At 42.8% G+C, this 16,227-nt stretch overlaps 2 protein-coding genes across 8 annotated transcripts; both read right to left on the reverse strand.

The window, feature by feature from the left end:
* Window positions 1-620: 620 nt before the first annotated feature.
* c12h19orf47 (chromosome 12 C19orf47 homolog) lies at window positions 621-7,255 on the reverse strand. Of its 4 annotated transcripts, XM_054794194.1 has the most exons (9): window positions 6,908-6,922; window positions 6,691-6,778; window positions 5,675-5,762; window positions 5,395-5,509; window positions 4,153-4,234; window positions 3,904-4,029; window positions 3,680-3,829; window positions 2,601-2,674; window positions 622-2,520 (listed from the first exon to the last, which is right to left on the reverse strand). In XM_054794194.1, the coding sequence occupies exons 4-9, from the start codon at window positions 5,494-5,496 to the stop codon at window positions 1,981-1,983; spliced, it is 1,074 nt and encodes a 357-aa protein (XP_054650169.1). In that variant the 5' UTR covers window positions 5,497-5,509; window positions 5,675-5,762; window positions 6,691-6,778; window positions 6,908-6,922; the 3' UTR covers window positions 622-1,980. The 4 variants fall into 4 exon arrangements, with proteins under 4 accessions (XP_054650167.1, XP_054650168.1, XP_054650166.1 ...); XM_054794192.1 differs by lacking the exons at window positions 6,691-6,778; window positions 6,908-6,922 and adding an exon at window positions 7,182-7,255 and having other exon boundaries at window positions 621-2,520; XM_054794193.1 differs by lacking the exon at window positions 6,691-6,778 and having other exon boundaries at window positions 621-2,520; window positions 3,755-3,829; window positions 6,908-7,171.
* A 385-nt stretch (window positions 7,256-7,640) lies between these two features.
* fosb (FBJ murine osteosarcoma viral oncogene homolog B) lies at window positions 7,641-16,227 on the reverse strand. 4 transcript variants are annotated; one of them, XM_054794190.1, is made up of 6 exons: window positions 14,520-16,227; window positions 14,214-14,371; window positions 12,597-12,980; window positions 12,086-12,193; window positions 11,198-11,524; window positions 7,641-10,428 (listed from the first exon to the last, which is right to left on the reverse strand). In XM_054794190.1, the coding sequence occupies exons 1-6, from the start codon at window positions 14,581-14,583 to the stop codon at window positions 10,375-10,377; spliced, it is 1,095 nt and encodes a 364-aa protein (XP_054650165.1). In that variant the 5' UTR covers window positions 14,584-16,227; the 3' UTR covers window positions 7,641-10,374. The 4 variants fall into 4 exon arrangements, with proteins under 4 accessions (XP_054650165.1, XP_054650163.1, XP_054650162.1 ...); XM_054794188.1 differs by having other exon boundaries at window positions 7,641-11,037; XM_054794187.1 differs by having other exon boundaries at window positions 7,641-11,524; window positions 12,627-12,980.

Raw genomic sequence — 16,227 nt, forward strand, 5'->3', positions numbered from 1 at the left:
AATTGGCCTGCATCAGTGGAATATCCAGAGGAAAGTTGGTGAAAAGAAATGGTACATTTTTCTTTACGTCTTTGTCAAACCCTTGGCCGTAAAAATCGGTTGCGCTGTAATACTGGAAAATATTACGTTTTAATTGGTCTTTAAAGAAGGCAGGTCTAGCGCCCCTTGCAGTCTGGCTAACTTCTGCTTTTTCCACAGGGCTAATCCATAAATGCAGCTACAGTAACGGTTGCACAATTACCGACATGTTAGCTGGGTTCTATTCTATTTCTTTTTTATTTAATTTAGGTAGCAGGAGTGAGTGAGTGAACGAGTTAACGGAGTCAGCAATAACTCGCAGATTTTCAAACGACTCGTTCATGACGCGCACATCCACGTATAGGTAAAACGCAGTCTCGTCGTTACATTGAGGAAGGACAACGTCACTTTTGCTCTTTTCTTCATTATGCCTCCCAAACGTGAGGCAGACTTCTGGTGGAAGTGCTTAAAAGTAAAGGAAAGTGAAATAATGAAGACATTGCTAACCGACCAGTGGATAAATCAGCATTTGCTGCATGCTCAGTCCATCATGAAGGCCAAAGATGGTATTTTTGAACGTTTGAAAGCATCTTCTAGACATCTACAAAGTGGTCTCCTTCCCCCTTCCTGTGTAAGCACAGGGACAAAAGTAAGTTGTTCTTTTTTTATTATCATTTAGTTTACCTTTTGTATTTAATCTTATGATATAATTTTATATTTTTATTCATTTGTTATTAGTAGTATTTTATTCGTGTGTCCTGGGTACAGCGTGAGCGGCTTACAGTAGGTGTTAATTTAGGTAAAAGTTTGGTATAAGTTCTGACTTACCCAAAAACTCAACTTATATCAGAGTCATAGGAACGGAACTTACTGGTTACTGTATCAACGGCATTTAAAAGCTACAGAGCACAGTGCATACCGACCTCAACTGCAACACCCGCATTCAAATGTAACAAAAAATAGACAAACATTTGTGAATCCTTTGTTTTAATTATCTTACGAGGCACTCTTTTTTTTTCTCGCTCTCTCTCTTTTTTCTTTTGTCCTCTTTCAATGTTTCTGTAGACATTAAAACACTTTAAATGTGTACAACCATAACAAAATTCAAGTGTGAAGTCTAAAAGACAGACAGGTGTTACAACGCCAGTTGATGGGGGGGTAGGACAAACTGGTCCTGTGTTGACCCGTGACACCTATCAGTACTTTTAGGTGTAGATTTTTCACATAGAAAAATATTGAGTGTCCTATTGAGTCAGTGTGAAATCAAGGTTTAGTAAATCTATACATTGCATTTGAAAATGTTCAACATGCTGCCTTCAGGTAGAGAATATTCAGTACTGTGGTAGAAAAGTCGACCAGGAGGTTCAGAGGTATTCATACTTGCAGGAGGTGCAGAACAATTCGATCAATGCTGAAAACACATTGTTACAGGTGGTGAAGGTGACAAAGGGTTTAAATGGCATCCTATGGCTTGTTCTATATTAGCCTACCTAGAGGTTTTAATTAGACTGGATAAAATGAGACGGAAAACTAACTTGTTTAGATTTTGCATTACAAAAAATATTAAGTATCAAAACAAAGATATTGTTCAGGGGAACTGTAAATACTGTATCGGTGTGTTCGTGTTTGGGCAACAGAAGCATCCATCAAGGGAAATTGCTAAAAGCTATTAAACCAAGCGGTTCATGTCATGCTCATGCCTTAGGCTCATTTCTACTAGTACTTCAGATATTTAGCTGCTTAAAAGGGTCAGTGGCAGATATGAGTGTGATATCTCTGTCCAAGCAATAAAATACAGGGGGATGAGCTTCAAACGGTAAAAATGAGGTTTAAGGTGGCACCAAAGGTAAAAATAAAAGCTTGTATCATTGTCCGTACACAAAATAAAACATCAAACTCTTATCAACTATTATCAATTTGCAGTCCCTGTAAAAGGAAGAAAAAAAAAGTTTGGGATGTGAGTTATTTTTTTTTGCTACCCAGTCTCTTAAAAACACTGACAGCCTGGCAGTCCATCTGGGCCCCCGCACAGTCCCCCGCTCCGCCTCCTCCAGCATTGGTGCTGCTGCTGACTTTACAGCTCACTCTGTTGCCTTTCTGCTTGGCTCTGGGCCGAGTGCTCGTCACTCTGTTGTCCTGCGTGTCAGCCGGTGGAGGGGACACGGTAACGGCAGGCTGGTGTGTGGTGGCGGGGAGCTTTCCCAGTCTCTGAAGCACACTCATTTTGGCAGGGGGGAAGCCATTGGGGCACGAGGAGGAAGTGGGCATTTCAGGCGAGGGTTGTTTGAATTTTCCTCCCAGGCGCCGCAGGGTGGTCAGAGCTGGCTTTTTGGCGGGCTCGCTCCTCGCGGAGGGGAGCGTTTTCTTGAGGACACCGGCGTACTGGAGGACAGAGCCTTCCCCATCACTATCGTCCTCCTGTAGACTCACCACCTTCTTTCCTGACCTGGGCGCCTCCTCCACTTCGTCTGCTCGGTCCAGACGGCTGAACACGCCCGTGGGCTGCCAACACAGAGATCATGCCAAGTCACCAGGAAGTCATTCTTTCGTTTCATCTATGAAGAATGACTGACAGCTCTCACCTTCTTAGTGTTGGCTGCTGCGTCCGCCTTTGCCTCAGCTCCAAGTCTTGCAAACACAGAGGTGCGCTTCAAACCTTTTGAAATCCCACAGAAGAAAGAAGACAAAAAAGGACTGTGAATCTTTCAGTTTGTGTTTTGCTGAATCAGTAGCAACTCTCAAAAATGATTAGTCAACTGGTGCCTTTAAGGGGCCGTTTACATGAGACCACTTTATATTTTAAAAATGCCTTAAAACCTGGTCATTTGTCACTTTTTCACTTGGCATCTTTGTGAGTAAAAAGGATAACTTATAAAAATGGGTCTCAAAGGCAACATAAAAGACTTGATACAGGCAAGGTATGCAAATGACAGTGTCTTTAATCGCTATGCAGATCCATGTGAATGGGAGTGCTGCTGTTTGTAAGTAGAACTTTAAAAAATGCAAAGAAACGAAGCTTTGCTGGATAGTTCTCATGGAAATAGGCCCTAACTTTGGCTTTTACGGTTGATGGGCGCTGAAAGGACATAACGTTCAGTTCATGACCAGTGATGCCAAAATGCCAGAAACTTCATTGTGATAAGAACAAAGCTATAAAAACATGTAATTTATTGTCTAACTTCTTGAGCATTTCTTTAGTACCTATTTGATAAAGTCAAGCTGATATCAGATGTGCAGTTAGTGGCCACTTCATTAGGTACACCGACACTCTAGTCAAGAGATTCTGCCTTTACAAAGACAATACTGCTCAGTTTCAGATGGATCCATTTCATAATGTTTATTATGGTGATGTATCACATCATACTGACCACTGTTTCTGTTATCTTACGAGTGGGACAAAAGCTAAGTATTTGATCCAGCTCTCATGTTGACAGTATTAGATTGTGCAGGTGTACCTAATGAAGTGAAGCTAAAATCCATCCTGGCTGTGAGAAAGGTTAGTAGGGTGCGAACAAGAGACACGTAAAGGATAGCATGCCAACATTTTGGTTGGAGTTTTAGGAGGAATAGAGTTGGCGAGTGCTGCTTTTAGTATCGATTAGTTGATTAGCCGCGTTCAGCATCATTCGGCGAGGCGCCCAACCCGCTGGTTCAGGCCTACCTTTCTTGGCCTGCTGGGCCAGGATGCGGCGTGTGCGTGCCGTGGTGCCTTTGGGCATGTTGATGATGTACTTGCCTTCCATCTCCGCTGTCACACGCCGGTGTTTCGCGTCTGACAACCCGTTCTCTTCGTCTGCTGGCTGACTTACAGCTGGGGGGGCGGGGGGGACAACGGTGGTAGGTCAAACCGATGGAACGGCATGGGGAAACACACGTGAACATTACCTGCTTTGCTATTCTTGTTTGCTGGCACGTTGGACACCGTGACTGAGAGGCGGTTGTCGGGTCGACGGGGTGGAGTGACTGGTGGGGAGTCGTGGCTCAAGGCGTTGGCTATCATACGAGTCGCAGCTGAGTGAAGACACAAAGATTATTTTCTAACTGCTATCAAAACTTAAATGAGCATCATAAAAGGGATTAGGATTATTTTGTCTGGTGCAAAGCGTAATTGCCAAGCTTTGAAATGTTTCTTACGAGTGTTGGCAGTTCTTCTGAGCTCTGCTTTCACGCTGGTCTGTCCTGAGGTGATGGCTTCCGTGGCCATTTTGCACATGTCCTGAACGGGGAAGGAGGTGCAAAATGGAGGGTTTTGGTTAACATTCAAGCTGGGGACGGGGGCAATCCGATCCAATATCAATATCTGGTTCTGATACCAGCGTAATTCATATATCAGAAATTCCCTATACCACTTGCGGGAATTTGCGGTCTCTGAGCCACATCTGTTCTTTAATGTTGTCAGACAACATAGCTAGAAGAATATCAGCAAAAATACCTAGACCAATATCAGCTGACATAGCCAAAAGAGTAACAGAGAACGCAGCCATCCTCACGCGCGCGCACACACACATGCTCCGCCCGACGACCACACAAAGCAAGCACATCGGATGTCTACACAACACAAAACGCCCGGATCGCTACAAAATGATACTTTTCTGTAGAGAGCAGTGTATTACAGCCTCATATTAAATCAACAATAATGATAATGTAGCGACCCAGCAGTTAAGTGCGATGTTAAGAGTTCTGTGTTGTCCCGACTCTCTGTGAAGCCATGAACGCGTCAGGCTGAGCGCTTGTATGTGTGGAGATGGCTACATTTGCTGAAATTCAAGCGTATGTCATCACACTAAAAATTAGGGGGGTTGGTAAGTCCAGTTGAAGAGATGCTACAGTCCTCCCATAATGCCACTTTTCCACTGCAGTGGTCACTCTACCTATTTCCAGATTGTGGGAAAGTAAACCACGCTGCATTGAAGGCATCAGTGAGAATGAAACATGCTCACAAACAACAACCATAGAGGTGAACAAGGAGTTTCGGTTATTTTACTTTTATTCCAGAGGGGACTGAGGGCAGCTAGAAGAGCAGACGGCAGCAGCAAAGTGGAGACTGTGGAGTATAATACTGCAGCTTTAAGCCTATAATAACTTTAGCACGTGTGTTTATTTTTGTTATTTCTAGCCATGTATCCTCACATGCTGTAATTACGCAGCCACAACGAAGCTGCTTTCTAATGGCTTACACATGGTGGGCTGACACGGCATGCGTGGCAAGCAGGCCGACCTGACTCGAAACAGTGCCTGCGAGTTACTGGTTTTACCAATGTCAAGTATCGAGACAAGAAAAGAGCAGTGTGCAATGGAAAAGGGGCATTAAGCACACAGAGACTTTAATACCAACCAACGTCAACATTTCAAACAATTCCGAATGTGGGATCTCACCTGCCTGTGGACGAGCTTGGCATGTTTGAGAATGGCAATGATGTCACCAACAACGGTGATGCCGAGGTCCATCATTATGTCCTTACTCAGGTCCATTAGCATGTTCTTTTGAATTCTGTGGTAACAAGACAGCAAATATTTGTATTCTTGTGCATCATCCAGATTATTAATCGCGTTGACATTTTGATTCAACAATTTCCCTTTCGTGTGTGATGATATGCTGATGTCGCAGTGTTTTGCAGTGGAAAGCCGGCATTGAGAAAAAGAGGATATGGATTACCTGTTATCCACAAAGGAGACTGCGTAAGTGACAGCGAGGCCGGCTGGGATCCCAGCATCCTTGAAAAACTGGATCCACTCTGAGGTGGCTTAAGAGAGAGACAAATTGCAATCGATTAATCCCGCTCATTTACCACTAGCTTCATCCCTTAATATGAAGAATTGACTTTTAAATAATGTTCTAACTGGAACGCCTGCCAATGAGCACCAAGTGTAAAGGGTAAGAGCTGCGCTGGACAACAAGTTGACATCCAACAGCTTTTGGTTAATTGGCTAGCGCTGCTCGACTTAATTTTAATCCGGTGGGGATGTGTGGACCCGTGTTCGAGCCCCGGCATGTGCAGAGCTGGACTGCAGGGGTTGACTACTTTTACACAAACATGATAAAAATCATCTCCCTCGCTATACGTTTGCTCCACTTATGAGAGAACTTGTGGGTTTTCATGTCAAAATGAAGGAAAACCGTCTTTCCTCACTGACATAACGCCACCTCTGATCCACTGCTAGCTCGGCGAACCTGGCTGGTGTATACGCCCATCATAATAGGCTTCGCTGCACATCTTAAAATAAAGCTCTGGCAACTATCTGTCAGTCAGCTACAGACATGGGGACTGTAACTTGGATATGTTTTTCTAATCTCGCATGAAGTTGCAGTTAACATGTGAGTGAAATGTTAGTGCTGTCCCTTGCATAGCTATGCTAGTGCAGAGTTAGTGTTTGTATAAAAAGTGCATTAAGTGTAATGCACTTCTCTGTTGGAGACAGGCGTGGACAAGCTCTTTGGCATTAAAGGTACAGACACAGAAAACAGCGTGTTCCCAAGTAGGGCTCACTACTTATAAACTACCACCACAGCAACAATGAACAGTACAGAAGAGAGGGAGACAGTAGCAAGCTATGGTTATACGTTATGACACATGCTGCCCACAAGCAACTGGAGGTTATTTATATCCACTTTAAGTCACGTCTCATGGCGGGTGTAAAATGATGGCAGCAGCTGCCACAACAATGGCTCACCCCAATATGTTCATCATGATGCAAGCTGCACATTACAGCGGACAAATCCTCATTTGGAGCGAGTCATCAACTTGAATACACAGTTTATCTGTGGCATGAAATATAACGCCAGATTCAAATAGTTCTTTCATTCGATACTGTAGCTGTGACATTCGTTACATGTTATTACAGCATGCATGCTAAAATGTACATACATGGCAACCCAATGCACGGTTACCTCTTAATGACAAATTCACCAATAAACCAAGGTCATCCATTTCAGCACCAACATAAGAGCTATGTGTTAGCATGGCGCGCTAGCATTGGCTAAGAGGTGCCTATTGTCATGGATAAAATGGCGCTAGCGGCCATTTGCGGCATTATCTGGACGGAAATGGTAAGACATGTTGCTGTTATTTTAAATCGATGAAGCAGACGTATCTCGGAGTAGCAGCATAACAAAATATGTTAGCAAATAATAAGATGTATTAGCCCGGCCCTTTCCTTCTCACCTGTTGTCACGGACGCCATGTTTACTCAAATGTGCAGTGACGTAACCGTATCCCCAACGTAACTTCCTCCTCCTGCCCTTCATTGTTGCCAGATAGGAAATGACAAATTGTCGTACTAGAAGTTCAAAATTATCATATTTTGTGAGAAATTACCGATTTGACATAGCTCAAGACCACTTGCTACAGGAAAACATTGTACAGCATAGCTTATAATGCAGTTTTTAAATGAACTAAAAGCACTGATGGGAAAAAAAAACTGCTACTGGCAGAACAACGCCCCCATCTGGCTGTAAAGAGGCACGCGAGACAATGCACAATGCACTTCCTGTGAAGTTTCAGCTGTAAGCGATAGAGGGCTCAGAGACTCAAACAAACAAACAATCCACTCACATTTGAAATGAAGGACTACAAAACAAATCAGTCAAGAAGGTTAAAGGTTATTTATGAATTGGTCAGTTTTATTGTGGATTTCAATTTGTTGTAAACAGACAAAAGCGAAGTAATTTGATAACACTTCAAGTTCATGCCCACCACCCACAGTCGCAAACAGTTTATTACCGCTTTGCAAATTCAAAAATTAACTGGATTTGGTCAGTTGACTTAAAATATTACATTCTGTAGATATTTGATTGCCCCCCCGAGGAAATTTTGGGAAAAAGGAGGCAAAGTATATAATGTAAATTATTATATGGACAGAAATAGAAGTGGGATTGTGGATAAGATTTGAGACTACATATTAAAAACGTTTTCATATATGTTGGCCCCTTTGAGCATAACAAGCCTGACATTAAAACTAGAAAAACAATGGATACAGTTATTTGACATTATAGTGTATATACGCAGAGAAAAATAACATCATATCCAACAAAATATCTTTGGCTCTTTCACTGCTGTAAACATAACATGTACTTAATATCATTATTATTCTACTGAATGTGACAATGATGAAAAAAAAATACAATGTCATGATAAGCAAAATAGATGAAACACTGATACAAAACAAAAGTAACTGTTGCAATACATTTGTGGGAGTAACTTTGAATATCAGAAGCAATACATCATCACACTGGACATATAGTAGCAGTTTGACCTCACCGCAAATTAAGATTTGCTACATTATGTTTCTCCAAGAGCATCATAGGTATTGCATTTCAAATCAACAATAACGTGTGGATTTGTGACGAGTATGGAATGATAAAAATACATTGCAACAGTCAAAGCATCATGTAGAAAAATAGGAGCAACTCTTCTTCAATTGATGCCGTCACAGCCGTTCAGTACAGTACAAGCAGGTTGGTCGGTTGGTTAGTATTGATAAACATGCCTCCTTTTCGAAGTCACTTTGTTGTATTCATGAAAAGAGAAATGGAAATCCAAAGAAAACAGATAAATGGATGTCGAGCATGTTGTGTGTTCAGTGCAAGGGCCTCTGAGGTGTAGCTCACACATTTAATGGTGCGTGTGAATATCAATATTGTTTTTATGACGTAACTACAAGAGATTGCGCTGCACTGAATTCACTACTACTGCTATTGGTTGGAGCTAATGTAAGCTGCGGCACCATACGACATGAAGTCCTCTTTTTTCATTATTGTAAAGTAGCACCACAAGGAAAGAAATAACTATGTACATGAGAACTAGTGAATATGTTTTATGCTTATTCCGACACCAGAACATATTCTCATCACATTTGCATCTTGGAGAGAGAAAAAAAAAGGTATCTTCAACACCTAAATACAGTCATTAATAACTTAAAAGTGAGGTCCACCCACTGTCTGAGCACCAAGAGCCACATCTGATAGGAAATTGGGTTTAAATGGTGTATTTATTCAAAATAAAGCCACTATCATCATAAATATGGAAGTGAATCAATATGCTTGTCCTTCAAATACACATGATTTGAGTTCATTATGGAACAATAAGTTTATTGTGCGCAGGAGTGCATAAAGAATCTTTTCTGCAAATGTAACTTCAATATGGTCTGACCAGCTGTAGTATTTGTTGTGTCATTTTGGCTCTACTAAAGACGGCAGCATCAGTAGCTCTGGGTCAGACCTCACAGAGAAAAAGACAAAACAAAAAGGCGTCACCACAACCTCCTAACGTCATAGTTACGTATCAACATACATTTACATTGTCTCGGATAGTGCTGTTAACTGTTTTAGAAAACATAAATACACATTGCAAGAGACATAGTGCTTCGTGTTAAGGGACACGGCCATTTTTGTTTTAAATCTTTCATAGATTTATATTTCCATTCTCTTAGAAAAATATTCATTTTAAACCTCAGTAACATCAGATTCTTCTTCAAAAATATCTGTTTTCGATCTGCAAGACATTCATACTCAACGATCATAATACATACACTTATATAGTATATATACATGATGTAAAGGCTTTTTTTAAAACTTTTGTGCACAACATGCCTCCAAAGTTGCCACATGAAACACAATCAAATCATGAAAAAAAATCAAATAGTACAATGCAACAATAAGAGTTGGAGGCTAGAAGCAATAAAACAAGGCACAAGTAGAAGCAGAACAATCAAACACATAAAAAAGACATTAAAATATGTAACAAGTGTCACTGGAACGTACGAGGAAAAACAAATGGTACAAATTCACAGGCAAAAAGAGAGGACGCTCACGCAACGCCGGCCCCGGGATGCTCTCCTCTTTTTGTTTTCTGGGTCTTTGCTGTGTGTGCTCAGTCGCAGATACAACCTCACTCAAGAAAGAAATAAACAGGCCAGGCGGCCAATTTTTTGGAGGTTGTCTGTCTGGATCTTCACGTGGGGGAAAAACACAATGCAAAAGCGATGGCGATATGATGACGTCTTTAAAGGGTCAAGCCGCCACAAAATTGGCGAGAGCAGGATCTTTTTCTTTTTTATGTTTTCTTTTAGCTTTGCATTTGGCTCACAACAACAAACATCCATGGACAGAATGGGCGTCATCCATCATCCCAGCACCTCAGAGCCTTCAGAGCCACGCAGTATGCATTATCATCATGGTGTGGCTCGTTTAAAGACCTCCATCGTACTTTTTTTTGCATCGACCTTGCGTCCGTGTGTGCAAGCGTCCAGCCGCAGCTCCCAGTGAGTGCGCCAGGGGTGGGCTTTTTGGGAATCCAGAATCCTGATCCAGGAGTTCTGCATCTTAACCTGAGAGGTTAAGGTGATGTGTGTGTGTTTTCACTCAAGGTTCCAAGGGCTCTTGGGGGTCTTCGGGCTCTCGGGAGTCGAGGACTTCAGAGAGAGAGAGCGAGAGAGAGGGGGGGGGGAGAAACACAAGAGACAGAAGAAGAGAAAAAGAGATGCTGGCATGGCAGAGGAATTGTAAAAAAACGGGAGCAGGGACAGCACACGAGAAGCAGACGCCTTCCAAGCAAAAGGGGATGAAGGATTAGCGGTGGTGAGTGCGGTCTTTCTCTCCTCCTTTTGTGCGCTAATACAACACTCGTCAAAAAGAGGAGGGAGGGATGGAAAAGTGGATGACAGAAGGCGGGACGACCCTCAGAGGGAACAAGGTGGGGGCACCGGTGCAGCTTGCTGATGACCGAGTTGAGTCTAATGTGTATCATATCTCTTTTTGTCTGATTGACATATGCAATTACGCCGCCACACTCAGTTGGCACGGCTCTTTCTTGGAATGCTTAAAATTTTTTTACTTAAAAGTCTTTTACTCAATCCGCAAGACTGCTCAAAGGGGGCGTCACCCCATACTGTCAGCAAGCGTAAGATATGAGCGTGTTTTGTCGGTCAGTCAGAGCGCCAGCAGAGAAGGCGAGTTCAAGGAATCAGATGACTGCTCGCTACTGCTGTTCCGATGGTTGGCACTGACCCCGCAGGCTCCCTCTGGGTAGGTGAACACAAATGAAGATGTGTATGAGGTGCTGTGGCTGGCAATGGCCGCATTGTCATGGTTACCACCACCGCCACCGTCGCCGGCCATGAGGCACAACCCGCCAGGCGCCAACGCCTCACTCGGGCCATAGAAAGAACGTGAAAACTCTACCTCCTGCATCATCCCTGGCTGAGGCTGTTGCTGGACTTGCTGCTGCTGCTGCTGCTGTTGCGACTGTGAAGAGGCCGGGTGGCCCGTTGTGTAGGAGGCGGGAAGATAGAAAGAGTCTTCCTTCACCGCCAAGCTCACAATGGAGGGAGGGGCTTGTAAGGTCTGGGCAGGCAGCGGCGCCGAGCTTGGCTGGGGCTGCTCCTGGTAAAGGATCTTGCAGTTGGGCTGGTGGGCCACCAGGACAAACTCCAGGCGCTCTTTCTCCTTTTGGAGCTCAGAGATCTCAGCCTCCAGTTCGGCCTTCTCCTCCTCCAGGTTATCCGTCTCCTGTGGAGGCAGAGAGAAAGAAGAAAATTCTTAGACAAGGAAGATGAAGGAGGAGACACTAGACCAGGGGTATCCAAACTTTTTCCACCAATGCTCGCATACTAAAACATTAAAAGGATGTGGGGGGCCATGTTGATATTTTTAATTTTGTAAAAAAAAATGCTGATACCAATCCCACATGCTAGGAAGTTGAATAAAAAACAGCCTACAGGTCAGCTTTGTGTTGTTATTGTTCACATTTCTACTTTTTCTCCATACATTACACCTTTTTGCTCCTGTTTTTTACATAATTGTTTTAGAATGCGCCCCCCGGGCCTAAAGATGTGGATATAATATTCAGTACATTTTAGAAAAACAGAAAAATGGTGGGCATAGCCCCCACGCCCGTGATGAGTTCATGCAACCAAAACATTGCACAGAATTGATTACAAATATATCATTTTTGATCCAGACGTTGTTTTGAATCTCATTTCATTTATGCAGGTGTACCAAATGTTGTGGTTGCTCGAATGCAACATTCATTCGTGCTGGTAGAAACACTATTAAGTGGGCCAAGCTCACCGACTGCAGTCTGTCTGTGAGCTCCCGTCTCCGGTTTCTGCATTTCGCGGCGGCCAGTTTGTTCCTCTCTCGACGGACACGCCGCTTCTCCTCCTCTTCTGGAGACAGCTAGGATGAAGACAAAGGGTGTTCAGATATGTTCCTGTGACTTGAGAGTAATCCTGTTGTCTTAAGTGGTATTGTATTATGTTACGACTACATGTGGTTTAATCCTAATCCGGGGGTTTTGAAAGTGTGGCTCAGTAAATCAGAGAACATAACAGTTGGGGCCTCCCCCAAAAAACGATTTTGTCTTTGGCATAACTCAGGTTAGCTTAGAAGGTTTTAAAAATGTTTTCTTTATTTTTCTCAAGTTTCTGTGCCTCCACTGAAGCCTTGTGGGCTTCACGGGGGAGGCCCGCCTCACACTTTAAAACCCCCTGCTCTCATCTGTTAGCACAACTCATGTATGATACTGAATGTGTAAACATGTGAGGGCAAACAAACAAACCCTCCAAGCACACACACTTACTAACACACCAACATCTCCGTCTTCACTCACAGACTCGTCTCGTGTGCGACGACTACGGGTTCTGGACTGGCGGATGGGGCCCGGAGCCGGACCAGCAGTGTCCGAACTCGATGGGGTGAATCTAGACCCGGAGGAATAACTAGGACCCGGCATGTCGTACGGGTCGACCAGTAACACCGGCTGGGTCATGGTGGAGGTGCCAGTGGTGCCACTCTGGCCCGAGGCCTGGGAGGAGATGAGCGTGGGCTGAACCATCCACTGCAGGTCCTGGCTGGTGGTGATGGCAGTGACGGTCGGCACAAATGAGCCGGGCATCTCCCCTCCGGCGCTGGATGTCGGCCCGCTACCCACAATGCTCAAGCCAGCTCCGGCTGACACACACTCCTGAACAGGAGACATGGACATATCGTCTTTACAGGCACTGCATGGAAGAAATCGCTGTTGTATCACAGTACTTTATAGTGGTGGGAATTCCGCTCTAGAGCCAGCTCGTTCGCAACCAACACATCACTATAACATATCCTCAGCTGTTAATCAAATAATTCTATTCATTAGAATTGTATTCTATACCTAATCATTATAATCGTATTCTTAGTATTTCTCTGTGCCGTTCTTTCACTGAACAGCCAATTGCTTAGGGGTGTATACTCAAGCTTATCCCTCCCCTTTCTTCATCAGTGCCACGGTGCCCTTGAGCAAGGCACTGAAACCCCAACTGCACTATCGCACACCTCCCTTATGACACATGACGTTCATTTATTTACCCGGGCAGCCATCCATTTTGTATGCCACTTGCGGGTGAGCTGGAGTCTATCCTGGCTGACTTCAGGTGAGAGGAGCGTACACCTTGGACTGGTCGCCACGAGGCCAAAGTGCAGCCCAACATATTTCCAGTGTAATAAATTCATGATTCATTCCTGAATGAAGCATATAAAGTAAATAAAGTGCAAATTAAATACTAAAATACATATACGGTACACAAAAATTAACTGTGTGCAGTTAGTTCAAATTAATCTAGTTTTTTTTATGAACCTTTCACCAGTAGTCCTGTAGATTGAAGACCAGTTTGCTTTATGTATGTATTTTTACTTGACAACAACAGGGTTGACTTTTTATTAAAATTCACACAATAGTCGCCATGACAGGCAGCTCTCAGCCCGGGTTTGTCTCCTCCCTCTTCCTCCTCCCCCGTCACACCCCCGGTGTTCCCCTTGACAACGCGACGTAGCATTCCAAAATAGACAGGCCATTTACGTCACTGCCTCAGAGAGGGAGAGAGAGTGGTTGAGCTGCGGGAAAGGGGCGGTGTTTCGCTAGTGACGGAGGATTGCAGCTGTGTGTCACCCGCTACACGACGAAGTAGAAAGCACGTTTTCACAGCAAGAGACCTTCTAAGCAGCCGATAACGATTTTTAAAAAATCTTTATAGACATTCTACGTCTTTTTCGTACGTTATTATTGTGACATAAAAGTGTGTACAGTATATATCGATGCTAGCAAGCTAGCTAGCTAGCTTGTCCAGCCGGCTGTAGCACACGCGCGACACTCAAACCAAACATTAAGATCAGCTTACTTCATTTAGCTTTGCCTCAAAAATTGTAATTTTAATATTTTTACCTGGGGAGCACTGGTGGTCGGCGGGCTCCCGAAGGAGTCCACTGAGGAGAGGTACTGGGACTCTATGGACGGAGAGGAGCTTCCACGGGAACCGCTGTCGGGGTCGCCGGGGAACCCTTGGTACATTTCCCCGGGGGGACCGAAAGAGACCGTGGCACCTGGAGTAGTCAGTAAAATTATGTGTATATATAAGCAGCATACATAAATCTGTTTTGGTCTATGTAATAGACACGTTCTCTAGATTACACTATAATAAACACATTCTCTAGATTGCACTAAACGGAGTTATTTGTTAATACTACTCACCGTTAGTAGTCTTTTTGCTGTTTCCGTGTGAGCTGCTCCAGCTGTCTTTCCAAAAAAGTTGCATGAAGAAACTTTTAATCCACTTCCCCGCGAACAAAATGGGGGTGAAAATTGTCCGCTGTCCCCAAGAAATGCTCTAGGTCCTTCCTTCTTTACTTAGATAGATCCATAAAGTCCTTTTTGCGGCGAGACCCGGCGGATGCGAGATGAAATTACGGTACAAACAAGCCGATTTTGTCTTATGAATGAATCCTCCTTGGGTAAACCTACAACCGAGGCATTTAAGTCCCGCCTCGGGGTTCCGCTGACGTACATGCCCATATTTGTGCACTGCTGTTGTGTTTGGTATCCTTGGTGACGTCGAGGGATTCCCTCTCGCATTGAAAGGGTCCAAAACCTTACCTCGCCGGTGTATAATAATAGCTGTTTCCTTTTTAAAATATAATTTCAAAAGCGATGGTTATTTCTCACCGTCTGACTATTTCTGACTGGAAACTTCCAGAAATAAAAGTGTTACAAGTATTAAACATTTTTTGTTTATAATGACGTTATATGTTTTCACCCTATACACAGGTGGAACTAAGTACAGATACTTTGATAACATTTTTACTAAAGTACAGGTATAGTAAAAAAAAAAGTAACTTTCTTTAAAATATACTCAGTAAAACAATTAAGAGAGGTCTCCTTGTACTGCAAAAGTGAAATGACTTCATGAATTAAAGTGCACAAATAAAACATTCTTCCTGATGAATTTACCATCAGGTGCATTTTTTTCCAAATATTTTTTTCAATTGAGTAATGGACAGGATTTCCATGTATATATTTGTAATGGTCTTGCAAATTTCTTTTCTCATAGTTTCTATTGTTTTGCTCATATTTATTATTTTGTAATATGTACATTTTAGATTGTTTTTATCACTTTTATGCTAGATTTATGCTTTGAGACTTTTATTGTATTTTAGGACCGTACTGCATATTGTGAGTGACTGGATACCCAAATTTCCCCAAGGGGATTAATAAATATCTATCTACAGTATCTATTTATCTACAGTATCCATCCATCCATCCATCCATCCATCCATCCTACTATATTCAAGTACTGGGGGGTATCTTTAAATGTGTTTTGATAGTTCTATGTAATCTCTTTCATACAATACTATTCAATTATTTGTGCTGCTAAGCAATAGTAAGAGTCTAGAAGTATTTTAAATCATTATACAATAGAATCTTAATGTGACGGCAACAAGGAGTTTTGGACTTTATAAATCCTTTTATTTACGATAAGACGCAGCATAAGTTACTGTTAGTTTTAGTGATATAGTAGGTGTAAAAGTTCTAAATAACCCCTCTGTTAGAATACTATTCAATTCTGTGTACTGTTATGCAATCTAAATAGCCTATATCTACAGTACAGTGGTTGTCGTCATTAATCGGTTCCAAAAGGTCAGACGAAAACCAAAATGTATAGAAATACGTAATAGAAATCCAATTAGCCCGTTCCAGACACCCTCCAATATCAACACAAAACACATTTAAAAGAGAACATTATAGTTGTACTTGCAGAAAACAATGTGAAATACATATATATATTATAATAACTAATACATCGAAAAAAAGCAGACTCCTAACACTCAGAAATACGCAGTGTGCTTGAGCGCCTCATAAGCGCAGCGTAGAAATGAGACAGATACAAAGTTGTAAATCATTC

The sequence above is a fragment of the Dunckerocampus dactyliophorus genome, chromosome 12 (genome assembly GCF_027744805.1).
Source record: "Dunckerocampus dactyliophorus isolate RoL2022-P2 chromosome 12, RoL_Ddac_1.1, whole genome shotgun sequence".
Classification (NCBI taxonomy): domain Eukaryota; kingdom Metazoa; phylum Chordata; class Actinopteri; order Syngnathiformes; family Syngnathidae; genus Dunckerocampus; species Dunckerocampus dactyliophorus.